We start from the raw sequence: 23,831 nt of genomic DNA, 5'->3' as shown, positions 1-23,831 counted from the left end.
AATTTTTTGCAACAACTGTCATAAAACTGTCATTTCGCCGCACACTCCCAATCGCAAAAAATAGTCTGGATCTCACTAACACTAGCGCGTTTGGCTGCTGGTTGCTATTGCTGTTGCCTTTGCTTTTACTGTGACCATAGGCAAAAGTTTCTTCCATAGACAGTTTTTTTGGTGGCAAGTCACACATTTCTCACCAGGAGTACGGTTCAGTTATTCGTCGAAGAAAAAAAGTTTTTCTTAGTACTTTTTTGTTTTTTTTCTAAAGCCAAGTTCGTCTCTGTGCGGCGTGGAAAATTTTGTATAGCTACATTTGTTTTCGGGAGTGTCATCAGTGAAAAAGTGTACTGAAATACCTGCATCGAGAAGTGCTCAAGTTTTCGCAAAAAATCATCCTGCCTGCTGTGTGAGAGGGTCTGCGATTTTTAGCCGCAATCAACGAAGTTGAGAAGAAGAAGATGTGATTTTCCTTACGGGCGCGAGTAGTTTTCTTTTCGTCTGCGTCTCAGTCAGTTTGAATTATCAGTGAATTGTGCGAATTATTCTACAAAAACAATCCAGCTGGGGAACAAAACTTGCCACTTTTGGTAGCCTGTAAAGCAAGGATAATAAGCTGAGCATCAACTCCCTCGCAGAGAGCCGTGGCCGGGCAAGAGGGAAAATCCAGGAGCTGTGCTGGTGGACGATGCCAATGTTGTCTCAATTTCAAATGAACTTTCGAGCATTCCTGGTGCTGGCATCAAAAATATGGACCTGTCTCTGTTATATGTTTAACCGGCAGGTTAGGGCGGTAAGTTGAACGATTGCTTAACGTTCTCATAAGCGCTTTTCTGCCGTACCTAGACGAAGATGAGTTTGTGTCTGTAATTATTATCTCATTTCCATAGATGAATTTTCTCTTAATCGAAACGCTCAAAAGCTTGCTTGATAGTTTCTAAATCTTTTATGCTACTGGTTACCCGACGGTTCTTTCTCCAATCGAATCCAAATTCAATACCATGTGCAAATAATGTGTCAAGTATTCAAAGATGATCAGTTCCCTCGCGTTGGTTAGTTTCGCCTTATTGCCAAAAAAGCGACACAGACTTTAATTTATGCCTTCATTAATTAGGTAAAACTACTGTAATCGCTCAATAACATTTAGTCCCAGTGTCTCTATTTACTTAGGTTAAAAATAATTACAAGGAATAATTGAACGAGTTTTTGTTATGTCAAATGCGGCTTTTCCTCATTGTGATGTGTGATCTTGTCGCCGATCATTCAGCTTCAATGATTGAATCGCTTCTTATAACTAACTAATACATTATGTTCTAAAAGATGATTCTGGCGATCAATTTATGGCTTACTTCTAGAAAATCACTGAATTATTTCCCTACATCTGAAATAATGAAGTTCTTAATTTGCGGAAGCGAATGATCACCACTGACTCGAAGTGGAGATACGAACGCAAATCTCTGTCAATTTTTTATGCTATTTGTGGGATTTACTCATTTTAACCTCTTCACCGCGTATAGAATTAACATTGAAATGGAATCATTATTATGCATGTGTAGTGCGCTATTGGCGGACAATTTTGAAGTGAAGGCAGAGCGGGATCTAAATTAGTAAGCCTGCCAACGGTAGATCAAAAATACTCATTCACATTTTTCATTCCCATTCACAAACCGCTCTGCTAGCATCAGCATTTTACGACGGGCGGAATTTTATTGCGGTCAATTTTTGTCATAATCGACTTGCTGAGTAGAAGTGTTTTTATTTTCTTTCTTTCGCACCTAAGTCACTTTTGTGTAAAGATAACGTACACACCAGACAACCCGTCGTATGTTTATGTCAAGCGTTATTTGACACGTTATTTTCCACTAAAGAGTTAATAACATTTATTTAAATAAATCCAATTATGTGCATTCGCTAACGAACCAGCGATTAATCAAGTTCTGGCTGCTTAGTCAAGCCGTTTAGATGTTCGCAAGACAGAAAGAATGATGACTTCAAACACATTTGTTCGTTGCTAACAAAAATATTTATTATTAGATCATGGCAACAATATTCCTAAATTACATTCGAGTTGTTTTGGATTGTATACAGAATATACTATTAATAACCATTTTCGTGACAAATTAAACTGATCGTACATTTTATATTCAGAGGTAGTCATAGCATTAGGAAGGCATCGGTAAGACTGTCCCCTTTCACGTATTCTACCTGGATTCACATTGGGTCCGATAATTTATCTGACCTCGGTTCAGATGAATCAATGATTACAAGCTTAAAATCTTTATGATAGGAATGAAAAAAAATCTATTCTTATACCACCTAGTCCTGTGGCAATGCCTTCTTTTTATCGACCAAACTTCATTAAAATATTGTTTGCCTTTTTGTTGAGATGACACTAGAATTGGTCTCGAACGAGCCTAAAATTGTTGATATCGGTTAATCCATAGACAAGAAAATTGAACAGTAATGAGTTTTGAACCCGAAGAGATGGCCATTTGATCTTCGAATTTGAACAATGACCGAATAGTAGCTTTCAAACAAGCCTAAACTTGTTGAAATCAGTTAAGAGGTGCACACATACGGACATTTTCCGATCTTGTCGAGCTGAGTCGAATGGTATATAACACTAGGGGTCTCCGGAGCTCCGATCGAAAGTCCGTTTTTCCAGAAATTCTATTACCTTTCTATAGAGAAAGGCAGAACTCTTATTAATTCACTTTGCGATGTGATTCTCTTGTCTCTTATCATTCAAACAGTCTCATTAAAATTAGGTTAAAACCGGGGATAAATAAACGATATAATAATAATAAGTCTCATCAAAACATTTTTTTTTTTCATAGGAATATTTACTAAAAAAATTGGACTGGTTTTAGACACAAATTTAATCAGATTGATTCGGGTAGTTCACAAAAGTACGCTTCAGTGCCTGCGTCCCTTATTCCATAATATTCCCGTAACCAAAAGTATCAGTAATAATAAAGGGTGATTTTTTAGAGGTATAAAATTTTATTTAAAAAATGAGAGAATCGATGAAATCTTTATTGGAATCGATAGAACGATCAGAATAATTTTATGTTCGAAGATGATTTCATGAAAATGTTGACCGCGGCTCTGCTTTAGGTGGCCCATGCGCAAGGTCCAATTTTGGCGTTTCACGAATAATGCCACCGACCCATACTCTACACTTAAGGAGCAAGACTCTTTGCAAGAGTATGAGTAATGTCAACAATGTGTGCGTAAAAACAAATTCCGGTGCTTCTTTTCCTGATTTTAATCAATAAATCTGCCATATGGTAAAAAAAACCAATCGGATCATTCTGCTTAAAATTGCAATTCAAGAAAAGCGGAAATCTTAGTCTAAAACTCTTCCGCTTTCCTTGAAACTGCTCGAGAAAAAATATTTCAGTTTCAGCTTACATCCACTATCACAGTTAATTAGCAACAAACACATTCATGTATGAATTTCCTCTTGCAGAAATTATTGCGATATAAAGATTTACTTACCTTCTCTAAGTAAACCCACAAAATAGGAACCTTTAATTTAAAACATGAAAGCGCAATCTAATACAAATCCATTGAAGAAGTGTTGCCAACTTTTTTATTAGAGAATTGAAATCTACATTCATAAAATGTAAGCAATTTTCCAATAAACGTTGGTGAAAAATTTATCAAACTGGTATTTCATCCAAAAACGTTCGTTTGAGAATAAATTATTGCTAAAAAAGATTGTTTGAAACTCAATCGAGCAAGCCACTTTGATAAACTGGTTGCACTGCATATATGAATACATAGATCTATGACATACGTACCAAATAAAATGTACATAATACACAAATTACCAACACAAGTTAATTTGGTTTACTCTTGATCCTTAACAGTGACTTTTTTGGAATGCATTGGTAGCTCTTGCAATGCGTCTGGCTGGTCTTCATTCCAGATGCGACAATTTTGCGTGTTGATGTATCCATTCAACCAGAAATCAGCTTCGTTTACGCTAAACACAATTTTTAAATTATATATCAAACTGTACAACTTTGGCAATGACACAAGCCATGATTAACGCATGATCTGCCAAAAACAGTGTAGCCAAAAATGTACCAGCAAAAAGTCACCCTTTACATTTGAACTTGATCATTGAATTTCCAGTCCAATAATAATCATTCGTGGCATGTGATGATTTTCTTGTTCAATATATCGAGAAACTCGGAGGAGTATCATATAACAATCGATTCAGCTCGACGAACTGATCAAACGTTGTGGATATCAGAGATGGCTGGATCAATTTTGACCGAATAAGTTGCAAGTGAAAGGTCTTTCTGGAAGTATGTACGCTATTGTTTTTGTTTTTGGATCTGATGATTACTCTCCGAGTTATACAAACTATTTAGTAAAAATTTGTAGTTCTTTGACAATATCTGTCACAATCGACGCTGAAAGCTATATATGGTTTCTAATTCTAATTTTAGATCTCTTATTGTAATACCAGTCAAAAATTTGATTTTTCCGCCATATCCCAATAGTAGAAAATTTGAACGAAGGATGATAAAAATACGCTTGGAATTACAGGGTCCGGCACTCGAAGTGTAACCAACTTCAGACCTTCGAGCCTGGAGTCAAGGTAAATGCGACATATTATCGGGAAAGTATTCTGTAGGTTGCTTTGAAGCCGTGGGCAGACAAACATTTCGGTGGCAGACCATGGACGTTTCAGCAGGGCTCGGCACCGTCTCACAAAGCTCGAGTGAACCAAGAATGGCTGAAAAACAACGTTCCGAACTTCATCACGTCCACACAATGGCTCTCGAATTCACCAGATGCGAATCCAATGGATTGTTCTCTTTGGGCCATTTTGGAGAGCAAAGTCCGAACTAAAAGATACACCAGTCTCGAGGCGCTGAAAAAAGTTATTGTCCGCGAGTGGGCCAAAATACACCTCCAAGTCACATTCGGGCAGCTTGCGATTCGTTTTTTGACCGTCTCAAGGCCATAATCAAGGCAAAAGGTGGTCATATCGAGCAAAAGTGAATTGATTCTGAATTTTGTATTATTTTTACACATTTTGTACTTTGAATTAAGTAAAAGTAATTTTCCAAACTGAATTTATGGCCTTTTTAATTGGTTACACTTCGAGTGCCGGACCCTGTAAAATTAGACACAACTTTAAATACAATCGTTTCTGAGTGATTGAAAGATTTAATACAGTATTCTTCAGCGTAGTATTTTGGCTCGATTTGACCTCGGTTCATTTCTGACAACATATTTGTTCGACTGTGACGTGTTAAAACTTGTATTGGAAACTCTACATTAACTTCGAATTTAATGTGATAACCCATACGTTTAACTCAATCGCTTGTAACTGTCTTCAACATAAACCACCGGATAAATGATTTTTTTTATATAACTCAAAAAAAGTTTGAGTGTAGTAGAGTGTCAATCGACAAGCTACTTCCGATCACCTGAGAGCAATGGGAAAAAATCAAAAGGTTGGTAAATGGGTTCCACACCTACTGAATAACCGAAAGATAAATTAATTTATGTCGTTTATTTATACCCGGCTTTAACCTAGTTACGGTCGTTCACCGGAAACGACGGATAGAAAAGCGCAAAACTCCTAGCGAAATGCTCTTTGTACACTACGATAGCACCGTCTGGATCAATGAAACCTCCAGAAAGTTTTGTAGTAAGTAAAAATTTGCGCTCATTATTCCATTGATTTTTTCGAGGCTACCAGACATTTCCTCTCCCAAGTTGCACTGATCCTTGGATGAGATTACCCGACATGCACCACAAACGAACTAGTCACTTTCTTTTAAACACCTTGAGTTTTTATTCGTCCATTAGAAGACCCGTTTTCCAGAGCTCTAGAGGTTTATCTGAATTCTCTTCAGCGAATTTTTACTATTTCAATTTGTTTATTTTGCTGATAAATGATCCATGCAACTTTGTTATTCAATCTTTGTGCTACGAGACAGCGATGAACAGTTCGACTGGAAACTGATTGCTGAAGGGTTTCTTGGATATAACGGAACGTCATCAACTTCGGATTCTTCTTGACTTGGCTTAGAATCTGTTCCCATATGCGTTTTGCACTATCTGCCTCTACCAGAACGAACGAACCAGCGGAGTGTAATTTCATAAACATTACTAAGGGATTCTTAAGAATAAAATTATCGAATCCTGAATAAGAAAGAATATCTGGACATAAACGTTTGCAAAATGTAAACAGCCGAAAAAACAGAAAATCGGATCAGCCGTCTCTGAGAAAATGAAGTGAGTTTTTTGAGTTTTCGACCACTCTTTTCGAAACAGGGAACATAAAACCAAAGCAAGTCCTGGCATAACATTCCTTTTGTGGAACTTGACCTATCTGTTTCAAAACAGACTTCGCAGCCGATTCTTAGCGTACAGAGTCATTGCATGGCTAGTACTATGGATCCTACTTACACTAAAAACCCTTCCAGGTCGGGATTCGAACATACGACAACTGGCATGTAAGACCAACGCCTCATACCCTGAACCGCCAACCCGGGAACATAAAACCGGTGTAGCCGAAACTTTTTCCATGGTTCCCGATTTCTTTGCGGGTTTCCTGGTTTTTTTCTCACTGTGCATTGTAGAAGTATCGTAAAGATAGATATCAGATAATGGCCGATAAGACTAATGATTGTAAATTTCCTATATTTCCCTATTGATTACATGGTTGGATGTAACTGTTCGAAGGAGATGCTTCACTCCCGTGGAATACGCGTAAGTGACCCTGCTTACGCGTGTGTTCATTTAATTTTCCTCGTTGAGCATCCTCCAGAGTCTTCACCTAAATTCTGCGAACAACACCCGTTATATCAATGCAGTTCGCAAAACAAAGGGACTTATAGGCGAAGGATCCATTTCTTCGCACACGTTTGAACGCTATAATTAACCATAAATTATAGAGTGCGACACCCTGCTTCAATCCATCCATTACCTTTAATTTCGATCCGCCGAGTCTCGCATGGTCAATCTGATTAGATTCAGATGATAAGTTGTATTCCCGGAACTAACAAAGGGCATGTCTTGTCACCTTAAGGAGTATAAAGTTTATCAATAATTTATTTCGTTGTAAGTTATTGGGTAATATTCCTGTTCCAGATCTGATGCGACTTTGGAATATGCTCAACAACCCGGCATGGATTTTATAAATTATAAATAAACTGCCAGGACATCCTGTGAACACAAATCACACACACCCCCATCAACCCCAGTCAGGAGCGGTAGGAGCAAATGCTTTGTGTTGTGCAAAGCAATGCTCGGAAAGAGTCGGTGGTGGTACCTGAATTGCAGCACCGTCTGCAGCACGTGCATGATGAAAGCAATCTACCGCATAAACAAAGCCTTTTCTAACTCGATTCCTGTTAGCCGCTACGCGCCGGTATATCATCATACTCATTTGAATGTGTGGCAGTCGCTTAAAACGTAATGTGCGAAAGCTATTTTTATGTTGTTGTTTTGTTTTTTCGAACAGCTTAGCTTTCAGTAAATTGGGACTTGGTACAGTTAAATCGAGCGGTACAAATTGAAAAACTTCTGGTTAAACCACGCGGGAAGTGTTTCGACTTAAAACAGTACATGTTCCAAAGGACACGCATACGAACAACCCTTTTGATTGATTGGATACCGTAAAATCACTTAGCAATTAAAATTAGAATAATATAGACTAATATTAATAGCTTACATAGTATTTGCCACCAAATGCACTCCGTTACGCTCGTCAAAGTTCAGAAGTCACATCACGTCAAGCAAAACAAAGAATAAACCTCAATCAACGCGCCAACCTCGACACCGGTTGTGATCGGTCGCTCTAATCATCTCTCCGCTATCAGTGGGACATGTGGGACTGACTTCACGAAAGCGGGATGAGCGGCTATTTTCTATTTGGGCAGCATATTTCGCATATATTCTTGATTGTTGTCGTTTCCTGTTTTCACATGATTTTTTCATATGCGCCGGAATGATTCGGTTTGTTTCGGAATGTTTTGCTAAATTCAAACGCAATGTGACGGACTTTGAGCCTTCATTTTACTGAACAAATCTTCTGACACGACGGCATACACCTTTTTGTGTGTGTTATCTTTTCTGTTATATCAGATGGCCGGTATATGAAATAGCTATTTTTAGTATTTTTTTGAGTAGCTGAACTTCCAGTTGATAGGTGATTTTTTTTTTCTCGTCATACTAATCATACCAATCAGCGCAATAATTTCGGTACAAAACGATCGATTCAATTGACGCCGGATTAAAACGAACAACTTCCACGGATAAGCCCCAGTGCGACTTAATATCGGAGCTACCCACAAACCGAACATGTGTTCATAACGCTTATTGAATATTTTTAATTACTAGCATGAGGAAACACCTGTATGTCGTACGCTGCGCTGCATTAATGAATGATAAGTAGTAAGAAAAGTTCCGATTGCATAGTAAGTTGTAAGTGGCAATGCCGCCGGGGTTCATTATCCATCGTCAAGGGTACCTAGAACGAGTTCAGCAGTGTGTATTCTACAATGCTTCACTCCCAACTCCAGTAGCTTGGTCGCTTTTCGTGTGATATACGGACACTTTATGTAATCAGTTCTAACGCACCGCGCTGCCACGAATCGCAAGTCAGTCTTATTTGAGAAACACAAAAACTAACAAAATATCTTGCGAAGATTTTACTTATTATCTTCATTGTTTCAGCTTTCGATATAAACTGATAAGATAACATACATTTTAAAGACTGTACTCGATTAAAATGCAACAGAAAAAAATTATCACCTAAAGTTAATTTGAAGTTGGATGTTTTTGAAACTCTCAGTAAAAAAAAGCCGGTTTCAATCCACCTAGTGGTGTAACGGTGCCTTTCTCAATAACATTTCACGGGAAATCGATGCAAGTTTCATATCGGACATTTTGTATAACTGTTTCCGGAACCGGAATCGGGAGACTGTCATAGTTGCTGTAAGTTTTTTGGGCCATTAAATAACCAGGTCCCATAGTTTTATAATCTGCTTCGAAAATTTCGTACTTTTTTGTGTCGTCAACTAAGGTAACGGCTCATCTCATTTGTAGTGACGTTACCTCAAAAGCCAAATTTAGCCACTAAAATCACTATAAATTATTTCATATTTCTGCTAAATTTGCTTTGCTCCACATTAGGAATTGATTCATATTTGAGCCCCTCAATGCACACTAGGGTGGGACAAGGTTGTATGGGAAAAAGATGAAAATGTTTATTTTCTTGCTCCAACAAACTTTTCGTTTTTCTTATGGGTCCCTAAAGCACTATGCAAAATTTTAGCCCGATCGGAGAAACTATATTTTCGCGCCCACGGTTTAAAGTAACGAGGAAGAAAACTTCAGAAGACCGACACAAGGTCTGAACAATGGCTCATTCCTTAATATATCTAGCACCACTGTTGCTAGTGAAAGTAACATGATGTGACTTCCCTTTAATGTGCTTGGATTTGAGTTTATCTAAAATATTGTAGAAGATTCCTAAAACCTATTTCTTCAAATTAAAATGTTAGACTTTTTTGTGTCTTTACAGTGAGTCTTGGAACATGACTTGTCACTTAAAAATAATCCTCATACTCAGCTGAAAAACTTTTGTGAAGTTATCAAACAACTAAAATCAACCGTTATAGCGTAATAAAAGAAAGCACAATCATATTACTACCACTAGCAGGAGTGGTGCTAGATATATTAAGGAGTGAGCCATTGCTCGGACCTTGAGTCGGTTTTCCTTTAATAACTTTTTCTACAAATGTCGTATTGTTTTGCTGTCTTCTAAAGTCATATGAATTTAACAATGCACCCCTCCTGAATAAGCTTCTTGAAAAAATCGAAACCCAGTGGATAAGTTGTTGTTAATTAGTTGCTAAATAGTACTCCGCTTAGTTCATATGAAACACCTCTTCTAAAAAAGCTTGAAAACAATTCGAGACCCGATGGGTAAGTTGTTTCTAATTCGCTGCGGTGATTTTGAATTAGTAGCTCAATTTTTTTGTATGCTTCGCCTAATTCATATGAAGGCTACGATTCGAAATCCTGTAGATAGTTTGTTACTATTTAGTTGCGGTGATTTTGAAACTGCCTATTTTTTGTATTTATTCGAGTATAGCATATGAAGTTAACAAAGCACCCCTCGTTAATATGTTTGAAAAAAAAAATCGAAAACCCAGTGGACAGTTTGTTGCTAATTAGTTGCCAATTAGTTACAACGCTTTCGATTTTCTTTCACAATTTTTTTAATTCTTTCGAGTACTTCTCTAAGTTCATATGAAGTTAACGAAGCATCCCTCCTAAATAAGCTTGGAAACAAATCGAAACCCAGTGGATAGTTTGTTGTTAATTAGTTGCCAATTAGTTACGGTGGTTTTGAATTTCTTTCCCAATTATTTTTATTTTTTCAAGTACTTCTATAAGTCTATATAGCAGGGTGGCAAGTGACCGGGAAAACCGGGAAAAAGTCGGGAATTTGATTTCACCGGGAAAAAGTCGGGAATTTTAGTGAAAACCCGGGAAAAATATTACTAGCTCACCTATGAGTAACAGTTGTTAGCATAATTATTTTTTTCAACAATCGAAGAGTAAGAGACAATACCCAATTTTGCGTTAGTGCGAAATGTTCAGTACAAGTGTTGAAATAACTTATTGTCCATTGGAAATTGGGCCAACACCCCGTGTCTCGTCCATCAATTTTTAGCGGCTTGCAGGTAGTTTTAAATCGAACATTTGAAATATCATTCATTATTTTCTTTCTATTTTCTGATAGTAAAACCATTTCAAGAATATTCTGTGAAATTTTGAAGCCTGTCAGAACAAAACTCAGTTAGTTATGGGCCTTTATCTTTGCCGATCTCATACTACGAAGAAATAAGAGCTGCGCACACAGGCCCAAGATTTCCGCTTCGATTGATTTAAAAACTTAACAAAACATTCTCGAAATGTTTCATTATAACAAAAAACAAAAGACAAAATATGGCTTTTAGAGAATGTTAGAGCCTACGTGCTCCCTTGAGTAATAAATCGTTTCCTTCGATTTTATAGACAATAAACTTTAAACGCGTTATTCTCGAAAGCATGTTTTGAAAGTCCGTGTCGTCATTCATAAACTACTGCGCCAATTTTTTTCAAATTTTGCATACAATTTCAAAATATAAAAAACCAGACCCCAACGTTTTCCTTTTCGTTGTTTGTTTAGGAATCAGGAATCAGAACAAATTGGCTCAAATGGCACGTTCCCCTTGATAGTTGGAGATTTGTGCCTTGCCATCAATTTGTTTTTAGCATCATTTTCCCGATATATAAGAGGGAAGGATTGAAAGGAAATGGTAAGGGTTGGACTAGGAGGATGGGAAAAATTGACGACACAAAAACACATAAAAGCAGAAGTAAATTCTGCACCCCTAAGGGATGCTGAACAATCTGCTGGGGATCACATTTAGTGGAAGCAGAAGTAAATTCCGAACCTCTACGAGGTCCCGAACAGTCTGCTGTTAATAAAACCTCCAACCCCCGAGAGGATTTAGAGATCTTACAAAAGCGACATCATTCTGCACTCCCGGAAGAATGCAGAACGATTCGCAGTATGTACGAGCAGAAGTAAATTCGGTACCCCCTAAAGGATGCCAAACAATCTGCTAAACCCTATTTAAGGTGAATACAGAAAGGATTCATTTACTCCAGGAAGAACGATGAACCCTTCTGACTATAGCTCCTTACCACATTGGGTGAGAAACGAGAGAATCCTTCAATTTTAGCTCCGCATACACAGACTCAACCATGTATGGAGAAACAAAAACCCGGATACGTAGCTGCGTCTATGCGGGACAGTTACATATCAGATGATATGAAGTACCATAATCGAATTCACACAAATCACACGAATAATATTCAGCACGTTGGATAGTAGCCATGTGATAATTGAGTTTGCAATGTCCATCAGAGCTCTGACCAGAATACTGCAATGATGCTTGGAGAAATGCAGTAGACACTTTGACATTTTCAGATTTAAATCTGGTAGAAATGCTTTTGTCTGAGCGCAAGTTTGCAAGCTGCGCCAGTAGCTGGCATGTTTGGATGCAGCCCAAGAACGAATCTTGTACTTTATCCAACTAGTTGAAAGTGGTAAAGCTGGTTCAGGACCAACGAAATCATTCGTTGCACCAGCTCTAGGCAACTCATCAGCCCATTCATTTCCAATAATACCAGAATGGCCGGGTACCCATAAGAAGTAAACAGCATTTGAAATGCTGAGGTCTTCAATTTGAGTTCGACATGTGATCACTAGATTCGACCGTGAGTCATTCGAACTGAGTGCTTTTAAGGCTGCCTGTCGGAACAAAAATAAATTCGTTTACCACAGATCCTCTGCTGAAGTGCCGATTGTACTCCACATAGAATCGCGTAGATTTCTGCTTGGAACACAGTACAGTATCTACCAAGTGAATGAGACTGTTCCAGCCTCATTTCACGACAGTAGACACCAGCACCAGCACGACCATTCAACAGAGAACCGTCCGTATAACAAACTATGTGTTGATCAAGTTGTCGTTCCAGACAACCAGACAACCATTCCTCACGAAGAGGATAGCTCACATTGAATGTTTTGAAAGGAAAACTGCATGTGAGAGTTAGGTCACTAGGAGCGAGTAAATACTCATCCCACGTAACCATTTGAGACCACAAGCGAGTGTGGCTGGTAGCATAATCTAATGGGTTACTGTTCCAAAGCCCTGTAACCTTAGGACGGTATGCACAAGATAATGCTTCTTGTTTTAGGAACACATGTAGTGGTTTAATACACAGTAGCGCCTCTAGAGCAGCAGTAGGAGTTGTCGTGAATGCTCCTGTCATCGCCATTATGACTATCCTTTGGAGATGATTTAGCTTTGACTGAACTGTCGCGACTTCTCCTTTCTGTCACCATACAAGACATCCATATGCTAAAATTGGTCTAACAATAGTTGTATAGATCCAATGAATGTATCTGGGTTTGAGTCCCCATGATTTTCCAAAAGCTCGTCTGCATTGGCCGAAAGCCATGCAAGCTCTTTTAATCCTGAAGTCAATGTGAGCAGACCAATTCAGTTTTGAGTCAAGAATAACCCCGACGTATTTAACTTGATCAACCACAGTGACCTCTGAACCGAAGAACTGTAACGGACGAGCGCCTGTGATTATCCTGCGATGAGTGAAAAGCACCACAATGACTTCCGATTAGAATGAGGCCAACTCAGAAATTAACCATGTTGAAGGTAGCATTTGAATCGCTGTTAAAATTCAAAAATTATTGAATTTGAAAAAAACCTACCATTGTTTAATAGCTACTCAAATTTACTGTACTCAATTTAGAGATTTTTTTATGCATGACTTGATAAAAGAATAAATGCACATCATTTTAAATTAGTTACTATCGCATATAAGTTTCAATGGAGAAAGAATCGCCGGAAAATATTTACTCAATGCTGAATTAGTATTGTGTTTATACTGTTTTGTATTCATATCAACACCTCCTGCTTTTTTGCTAATTGAAATCGATTAATTATTAACTGAAAAACACAAAAAACCACGCTCTGCCACCACCATTACACCAAATGATTTGACTTTTCTCTTCCTACGATAATCAACTGACTTAGTTTGTACAGCATCAACCGGTCAAATATGAACTGTTTCCCCTGTCACCGGTTTCCCGGCATCGGCTCAGTATGGTCCAGCGGAAAACCCTGGTGCTCGATTTGGACGAAACACTGATACACTCACACCACGATGCGATGCCACGGAACACCGTTAAACCCGGCACGCCGCACGACTTCACCGTCAAGGTCACCATCGACCGGCACCCGGTGCGCTTCTTCGTCCACAAGCGACCCCACGTGGACTATTTTCTGGATATTGTAAGTATTTTGCTTATTGGTTTCATAGTTTAGTAGGTATACACCATATTGGTTGCTAATATTCTGAGTAAAAAAAATAACAAATGTAACACGGGGATTTAAAGTATTAAACGTTAAACAGATTGGAGAGCAGAAAAATCATTCCATTCCAGACCAGACGAAAGTCAATGTTAACCAAAAAACCAATTAACATTGAATGGAACGCACAAAATAATAATGACAAAAAAAGTTATAACATAATACAAATTAAATCTAAATTAATTCACTCCTCAAAACACAATTTAAACCAGAGGTGGAAATAAGCCTATTTTGCGCATGAAAATGTAAATCAAGATTTCCAATTGTGAATCAAAAACGTGATTAATCCACCTAGCAGTGAGATGATACCTTTTTTTTATCAATCCGCATGTGGTTTTTGCATGGACATTCTTCGGTGTTTTAGTTCTCATGACATTATTTTAATTATCGTCGTTTTGAACGGCAAATTGAGATTTTAATCACTCATTACCCTGTATTGTCGAAACTGCAAATCGTATCGAATTTCAATCTTAACGTGTGACAATCGATTGAACATTCCATGAGATGTCGAAGTAAGTTTCACTTTAGAGTTTTTCGCTATTATTTATGGTGCTTCCAGAGCCGGTATTCAGGAACTAGCATAACCCAAAATGATTCGTATGACCATAAATTAATACTCCAAACAATTCACATCTTCTATATCTGTATGAAATCTAAAAACTCACCATCCTGTAATTCCAGAATTGGATAAAATTTACCAATTTTGTATGGGACCACAAGTCCTTTAATTTGAAGTTTTGTTTTTGAAGTTCGATTTGGCCTTTTTGAGAAAATTATTGAGCTTTGAGAAACGATTCGATACTGGAACTGGAATTCTAGAATCGGTGTAGCCGAAATCAGTTAAATTCACCTGAACAGTGTGTAGACATCTTTGACAAATCGTAGTGCGAATTAAAATTTGGGATTACATTCCGAATCCAAAAACGAATACCGCTTAAACTAAAATAAATTTATTTGGTAATTGACTATCCAAATCTGCAAACCCGATAAACCTGATTAATTTATGTGAAATGAACATTTTTATACTAATCACCCTGTATCTCTTAAACCGGAAGTAGGATCTGACTAAAAAGTAAGATGTTTTATAGGATTTTCAGACCTTTCATTTGAATCATAGATGATTCTTAGATTTCATTTGAATCTTAGATCGGTTCAGCCATCTACGAGAAAAATGAATTGCATTATTTTAATTTCGTTTCACATATCATCCTGTGGTTCCGCAATCAGAAGTCGGATCCAAAAGGTTTTCAGGAACCTTGTTTGGGAGTATACTACTTTTCATATGAATCTTAGTTTGTAGAAAACGGTTTAGCCATCTCCGAGAAAATTGAGTGAAATTATATGTCACACACGCATTTGCTGATCTCGACGAACTGAGTCGTATGGTATATGGAAGTTATGTTCTTCCAACATTTATTGCTGTAAGTAGTTTAAATCAATATAAATATGGAATTGCTTTCAACTCTAAAATTCTGCCATCATCTGGTTTACATAAGGTAACAGTTCGGCTGAAAAGTTCGTATCGTTTCTATGAGAGGGCGCCACTAGAATTGAATCCATACCATTTTCAGTTAGTACCAACCTTCAAAAGATACGTGTATAAATTTGACAGCTGTCTGATTATTAGTTTGTGAGATATTGCATTTTGAGTGTAGCTACTTTTGTTATTGTGAAAAAAATGGAAAAAAAGGAATTTCGTGTGTAAAGTGGGAATTTCGGAGTTAAGTGATGGAGCCATGTTTCGTCCATTGTTATATATCGACGAAAAAAATCGGTTTTATTTCGATATAACAGCTCCAAACACTGCTCAGAATCATCAATTCGTTGTTGTTTTTGATCGATTGTGAGCTCACGCGCATTTTGCACAAAGCTTTCTCCTATCCAAATATTCGTGTATAATATGTCCAACACGTTCCTTTGATATCTTTGATATCTTTAGGGTGTCAGCTATCTCGATCAACTTCACTTTACGGTCATTGAAAATTATTGTGTGGATTTTTTTCACGTTTTCATCGGTAACAGCCTCTTTTGGACGTCCACTGCGTTCATCGTCTTCGGTGCTCATATGACCAGTACGAAATTTTGCAAACCACTTACGAATTGTTGCTTCGCCCGGTGCAGAGTTTGGTAACACTCATCAATCCATTTTTTGGTATCGGTGGCACTTTTTTTCATCAACACACGAAATTCCTTTTCTTCCATTTTTTTCACAATAACAAAAGTAACTTCACTCAAAATGCAATATCTCACAAACTAATAATCAGACAGCTGTCAAATTTATACACGTATCTTTTGAAGGTTGGTACTAACTGAAAATGGTATGGATTTAATTCTAGTGGCGCCCTCTCATAGAAACGATACGAACTTTTCAGGCGACCTGTTATATTCGAACGATTATGTTGCCAAAAACGAACCGTGCTAAAATCGGTCCGAGGCGAAATATCATGCTGTACACAGCCTTTTTGGTACTTGGAAACAAATGAATGTCGTGTTTTATATTGCTCCCAAGCATTTCTTTGCCAGACAGCGCTCAAAACTTCAACTGCTGGAATAGGGGAAAAAGTCGCTTACACAAAAATTTCGATATCTCAGTTAAAAATGGACGGATTTTAACAATCTATGGCTTGTTGGATAGCTATTACCGTGCGAAATCTAAGTCTGAAAATATATTCTGTTTTCAAGGTCAATTGTGACAGATACTGTCAAAAAACTGGAAATTTTGACATAAAACTTCGTATAACTCAAAAAGTAAACATCCGATCTCAAAACCATGCAATAGCGTTCAGGGTGACGGGGAGACCTTTCATTTGAAACTAATTTGATCAAAATCGGTCCAGCCATCTCTGAGATCTCGACCTCTTTGTTGACAACACACATACAGACACACACACATACACACACGGACATTTGCTCAGTTCGTCGAGCTGAATCGATTGGGATATGACATTCGGCCCTCCGGGCCTCGGAAAATTTTTCTAAAGTTTGAGCGGTAGGTAAAACGCAAAATTACAATTTTTAATAAATTTCTTTATTATCGCCTTCAAAGTACTCTCCTCCTGCGGCAATACATGCATGCCAACGCTTGATCCAATTTTCCATACAAGTTTTATAGGCCGCCGATGGTATGGCCTTTAGTTCACGCAGCGAATTCTCTTTTATGGTCTCTATGGTCTCAAAACGCGTTCCCCGCAATGTCAATTTGAGTCTGGGGAAGAGGAAAAAGTCACACGGGGTCATATCTGGAGAGTACGGTGCTTGGTTGATGATATTGGTTGAGTTTTTTTTTCCAAAAACTGCGACACAATCATCAGTTAAAATGTGTTCGGCTGATCCATAAGAGATGCCCAACAACACAGCAATCTCTCTAATCGGTACAGAACGATTTTGTAACACGATTTGCTTCGCCGATTCAATGTTTTCTTCAGTAACAGATGTTGTTGGGCGGCCAGGGATCTCATCATGATCCAAGCTTGTACGACCACCTTTGAAGCGTTTATACCACTCGTATGCCTGTGTTTTTCCTAGACACGATTCACCAAAGGCCTTTTCTAACATTTTCAACGTTTCGGAACACTTAAATCCATTTGCAACACAAAATTTGATGCACGCACGTTGTTCTAAATTTTCATCCATTATAAAAATCGCCACACGAAAATTTTTCAACTTTTTTGTATAGACACCAAACAAAAACTAATCGTACGATATGCGTCAAAATTCGACAAAATGTGTATAAAAGTGTTGCCAACGTTGAGAGAATAAAAGTTTACCGATTGGACAAGCGCGGGAATTTTAAAATGAAAATTCCGGTTCTTTTTTGATCATAAGGAACTGCTGCAAAAATGCCACTTTATTCAATTTTTCTAATTCACTTTATCAATAAACATACGAGTAGCAACCTCTAGAGCTACCTACCGAAAATTGTATTAAACACTACAGTTTGTAGCATGTTCGAAAGTTGTTGTGTAGTCAGAGATGTCTATCTCCTCTGTGTGACGAAGAGCAAGCAAAATTTTTCCCTTCGCACTGACAACTTCAACGAGAGCTCTTCTCTTTCACATTTATACACCGCTGTTGTGTAAGTGTGCACGCATCATGAGTGCGTTTGTTTATTTCCTTTTACCTCTTCCACTGAATCGCACCAAAGTGCTAGAGCATTAGCTAATAAATTCTCTGAGGTGGATGCAGATACTTTCACAGAGGTGTACACGCCGGTGAGCACTCTGCTGTATGGTTTTCGTAGATGAAGCGTGGACACGCAAAATCAGCAAAATAAAACAATATATCGTAAAATTTTCGGTTTTCCTTGCAAATTTTTCATAGCAAGGCCAGATCTACTCTCTTTTAATTGAAGTTCACAGAAGTGTTCGCTCACAATCACGCGCCAGTGATCACTTGGGTGTATTTAGGCAAGAGCACGTGTGAGCGATTCGTGCGGAGAGAATGTGTTTCACTCGCGCCAGCTGCTTTAACCACAAGCACACACTCAAATGCTGTCTATTCGACACTGAGAAGAAGTGCGCTTTCCTCTTTGTGCGGTGCTTCGTTTTTTTCATCATTGGTGTGGCAAAAATCTGACTCTAGCGTGTATAACTCTGGTGAAATGCCATCTCTGTGTGTAGTAAAGACTCTGCTTTTGACAGGAACGCGATCCACATGTAGCATTTACTACCGAAATTCACGCTTGCTACTTTCATTCATACTGTCCATTGTTTAGGTCACTAATCGATTAACGTTTAATAACGATTTTTTTTAACCGTTGGGTTGTTTTATGACTACACATTGTCATATTTCTAGTGACGATTTGTTCATACAAAGCTAGTTTCTCCATACTGAATCTCCTACTAATTTGAAACTGCGAAAATATAGTTTCATCTATCAAGCTCAAATTTTGCAAATTCCTAATTGCAACACGAAAAGTTCGCGGTGTTCTTAATTTTGTTCAACGCTAATGAACATCTCTCTCCATTGAGTAAGGACACAGACAACCGCTGGAACCGTGACGGCTTCATTCAATCTCTCGCGAGGTTGTGCTAATGATTCCCAAATTAAGATCATCATTTTGTGATCCAACATATTCTTTCAAAAAAATCGGTTACATATTACTGACATTCAACAACGTAAAACCATTACCTCCCATATTGTCTTATTTGATCGACAAATCTAATCAAATTACAACCTACTGATACAAATACGTGTCTTGTTTGCACATTATATACTCGGAGATAATTTGGTTTAAAACACGTTTTGCCAATCGCCATGTCAATCTTGTTCATATTTGTTTGACGTTTGATACATCTACCATTACGTTTATTGATACACTTATCGCTGTTTGCTACCGTAACCGATAGCAGTGAATTGTAAGTAATCCGGTTGAAACGATTTGAACTGTGAACTGATTGTTCTTATTTTCTTCTGTCATAATTTGAATTGGCTTAACTTTTCAGGTATCGCAATGGTACGATCTAGTAGTCTTCACCGCCAGTATGGAGATTTACGGCGCAGCGGTCGCCGACAAGTTGGACAACGGACGAAATATTCTGAAAAGGCGTTATTACCGGCAGCACTGTACGCCCGATTTTGGCTCGTACACAAAAGATCTGTCGGCGATATGCGGCGATCTGAATAGAGTAATTACCAGTAGCAGTAGCTGCCTCTCCACAAGTACTTTTAACCGAAGTGCATTGCTTTTTACAGATATTCATAATAGATAATTCGCCCGGTGCGTATCGATGTTTTCCAAACAATGCAATACCGATCAAATCCTGGTTCTCGGACCCGATGGACATTTGCTTACTGTCACTGTTACCTCTGTTAGACGCCCTAAGGTTCACCAACGACGTACGATCAGTGCTATCGCGAAATCTACATCTACACCGTTTATGGTAGCAGGTAAGTTAGCAGACGAATTTAGGTATATGATTAAAAATCACGGTTTCGACGAAGGTTTGGAAAAATGGTCAATTTTATTTGTTTCATTGTAAAGAAACAGAAAATCATTACAACAGTATCTCCCGATACTGGTTTATAAAAAGTGGTCTTTCCGTTTACACAAGAAAATCGGTTATTTTCATTAAAACAGGAAAATTTTATTTACATTTACATTTACGAGGTTCATGGTCATGTGTGATCAACATCTAGCTATTACAAAAATTAACAACTTTTTATATGTCTTCAGTAAAACAAACACTTTTTTTCACGGGTGAAGAGACCAATTCGACTCAAGATTGACATATGTATTTTTGCATGAAAATTTCTCCCAATAGCTGAAACTGCACCAACTACCAAGCTACAAAAGTCGCGGGTCACTAATCGGTCTCGATACTCTACAAGTTCGACGAGATGTTGCACGTGCTTTATTAATAGCAAATGTTTTGAATGATAAGATTGACTGCCCTGTCTTGCTCCTGTTGAAATTAATTCCAACGTTCGCCGTGCTCTTCGCAACAGTGTATTTCTTCGACTTTCTTTACGACGAACTAATAACGGTGCTAACAATGCTATTGTTGGTTTACAAAGATCATTCAATCACGTAGCATTAGGATTTGATATCAATCTATCACGCAGTAGAATACTTGAAAATTCTTCCTATTTTACTGGAAATTTTAATTAGGACCATATTGTGTCTACCTAAATATTTTGCCTTAAAATCGCAACGAATTAATTCGAGTTTAAGAAAAAAATATTTAAAAGAAAATGAGACGTTCTATTTTTTTCAAATTTATCTATTTTGGTTATATTACTAATACTCGAAAATGCGTTCATATTTTTTTTCGGGAGCTTTTTTTTGCTTATATGGTCTTTTGAAAATTTCATAGAAAATTCAAACATGATGTGGTAATAAATTATTTAATCACTGTAACAAAGGTTTCCGCAAAAAGCATGAACGCTTTTTTGAGTGTTAGAAATTCGACCAAAAAAATTAAACACAAAAAAAAGAAAGTCTAACATTATTTTGCTTTACGTGTCGTATTGGACTCATATGTGCAGATCAGTTCAAATTGTACTGCTTAGTGCAAACTTAATCAGTTCAACTTGAACCGCTAAGCAGACGTAAAGTTAATGCTACTTGCAAAACATTTGTAATATATGTTTTTGTACAATAATTTATTTGATGCGGGTGCAACCAATCAATGTTGTTTCAAATAAAGAGATGCCTTTTTGGTCAATTGGTTTGTCTTCAAAACATTTATTTTTCGTTCAACGGCCAACCTTTCGAAGGTTATACCTTCATCTCCAGGGCAAAACGACTACAAATAGTTTTCGTCAAGTATGGTGTAACATTTATAATAGTTGTGGCTACTCCACAACAAGCACTTTCCACGCACATCAGTGCTCAATCGAAGTCGATGTGCGTGGGAAGTGTTTGTTGTAGAGTAGCCGTTTTTCAACCAACAATTATAAATGTTACACCATGCTTGATGAAAACTATTTGAAGTCGTTTTGCCCTGAAGACGAAGGTATCATTTTCGAAACGTTGGCATTTAACGAAAAAGAAATATTTTGACGAGAAAACCAATTGACCAAAAAGCCATCTTGATTTGTACAATAATTTTATTTAAAACTTATCAGGATTTAAAATTATCCGAAACGTTTTTTTGCGAATCTTTGTAATTTATTAGGAGAGTTTTCGAGTTACAACGGTTTGAATTTGAAGTTCATGTAAAAATAGTCTATCCTTATTTATAAAATCAGTCGAAATGGTTTCTTCATCCATGCAAAACAGATTGTTTGTCACACAGAAATCGTAGGCTATGTGAAATCTAATGAAGTTCTACCTATTTCTGGAATTGATCTGCAAATTATATTGATTGAAATCGGATAGGAAATAAACATAAAAGTCGACGCGCATATCGGTTATTACTTTTCCAACAGTGTCCAACTATGCTTGGTGTGATTTTAATTTAAATCGGACTTATCATGACCATGACTTATCCACATGTTTACATCAGTGTCTTTTGCGAATCGTGTTTTGTATTTTCTCATTATGTACTGTTGTCATTTAAAAACACTTTTATTTAGGCATTTGATAACTAATCTGCATTTCTTTATCTGCTTTACTTACAGAATTTAAGTAATGTTTTGTGGTGCGCTGTGAGACTTCTAAAATCTTACAAATATTCATTTATTTTATTCTAATTTTTCATCCTAAGATGAAAGAGCAAAATTCGTCGATGAAAACACCTGAAATATAAGTAAAAATAATTAAACTACAAATAGTAAACTAAAGAAAAATGAAAACCTATTAATTTAAATAATAATACTTAGTGTATTTCGTATTATTGATTATTTGATCGTTCGTACCAACAAACGTCGTCGTGCTCGTTTATTATTATTATTTTTGTTTTAAACATTCATTCAGTCATGAATTACGTTTATAACTCACATTATGCAGTCGATTCAAGAAGTCTTGTTTCCGTCATGAAAATCGAGTACAGTACAACTCGGATCCTAATTCTTCCGTTCTAGTAATGGCATTACAAAGAAAATCGTTCGAAATCTGAACGATGAACAAGTAACAGCACGTTAATGCTGGTTAAACATATATGTGTCACTGACATTGATCGATTAGCTTACTTGATTGTTTGTTTGAATAGCTAAGAACAAGTTGAAGACAAATTTATTTATACGGATGATTGTACCATTTCATGAGTGTATAATAGAAACAAAAAAACAGTGAATACTTAAGAACAACAAAATGTGAGTATTGATAAGTTGAATATGGAATGACTCAAACTAGAATTGTAACGTTACCTTCTATGTCTGAACAAAATGAAAAATAAAAAGGATAAAGATCTTTTGTAGTAGTTAAGTCATCTTACAGACATGGAACCACTCATCAATCGATAACACTGAAAGCAAATTCATGTTAGTTCAAGTCCTCCGGAATTTAAAATCAAAGCAAACAACAACATTTTTCATGTAGAAATTATTTTTCTATCCATGTCATCATGTCGGGTATAGCTCGAGTCAGTACTATCGATAGTTGTAGATTCGTTTGCTGAAACCAAATAAAACGAACTTATTGAACAATATTGGTTGTGTCCGAAAGAAGCTAAAAGAGCTAACTCTTCCTCTTTCTGAATTTGCAATAATAACGTCCTCGTCATGACTTAGTCCTTCTGTTACTGAATGAAAAAGTATTGCATAATCTGTATTATCTTGTGAACTGTAATTCCGTAAATTTTTTCTCAGCTCTCGAGTTACATTCAATCCAAGAGGCTATCATTACTCGTAAAAACCGAATCAACGAACTCTGACGAAAAAGCATACAAATTTATTTAAATTGATTACTACTATTTGCCATAAACGTGAAACTGATCATTTCCAGTCCTATAAAAGGTGGAGAGGACGATTAGGTCTTTGGAAGTATGTTTTTTACTAATGGTTAATGATTGTCGTTATTTTCTCTTCATTATTAGTTACGTTTATTCCAACATCTACAATTCTTATCGGTTTTAAACTGTTCTAACTTTTCTACTAAGAAAGTTGTTCGTCAGGGTTGGAACGGTTAATTTAACAGCGGCGAAATTTTTTGATACTAGCATTAGTGAAAAATAAATAAGTGCAAATCAGTAAAGAGCTATTTTGAAAAACAATGTAATCATGGAAAACTAAAAAAAATACAGATAAAAGAAAGCTATTTGTGTCATCCAGGATTCAATGCAAATATGAAAACTTTTCTTGCAGCTGGATAAAAATCATACACAGCGAACACAAACAAATAATGAATTATTCAACTACTACAACTACTGCTAAAAAGTAATAGGTATTAATTTGTAAATATAGTTTGATAGAATGATCATCAGAAAACAAATCCCAAATAAAAAGCAGTAAATGAACAACCTA

General features: G+C 37.0%; 1 protein-coding gene across 3 annotated transcripts; it reads left to right on the top strand.

The window, feature by feature from the left end:
- The first annotated feature begins 110 nt into the window (after positions 1-110).
- On the top strand, positions 111-23,831 carry LOC131435557 (CTD nuclear envelope phosphatase 1 homolog). Of its 3 annotated transcripts, none has more exons than XM_058603573.1 (5): positions 111-787; positions 13,650-13,907; positions 19,430-19,612; positions 19,680-19,874; positions 20,249-20,649. In XM_058603573.1, exons 1-4 carry the CDS (start codon positions 683-685, stop codon positions 19,869-19,871), a joined length of 738 nt encoding a protein of 245 aa, XP_058459556.1. In that variant the 5' UTR covers positions 111-682; the 3' UTR covers positions 19,872-19,874; positions 20,249-20,649. The 3 variants fall into 3 exon arrangements, with proteins under 3 accessions (XP_058459556.1, XP_058459557.1, XP_058459555.1); XM_058603574.1 differs by lacking the exon at positions 20,249-20,649 and adding an exon at positions 22,050-23,831 and having other exon boundaries at positions 112-787; positions 13,659-13,907; XM_058603572.1 differs by lacking the exon at positions 20,249-20,649 and adding an exon at positions 22,050-23,831 and having other exon boundaries at positions 113-787.

This window comes from Malaya genurostris, chromosome 3, assembly GCF_030247185.1.
Source record: "Malaya genurostris strain Urasoe2022 chromosome 3, Malgen_1.1, whole genome shotgun sequence".
Taxonomy (NCBI): Eukaryota; Metazoa; Arthropoda; class Insecta; order Diptera; family Culicidae; genus Malaya; species Malaya genurostris.
This window is presented reverse-complemented; position numbering and strand designations above follow the sequence as displayed.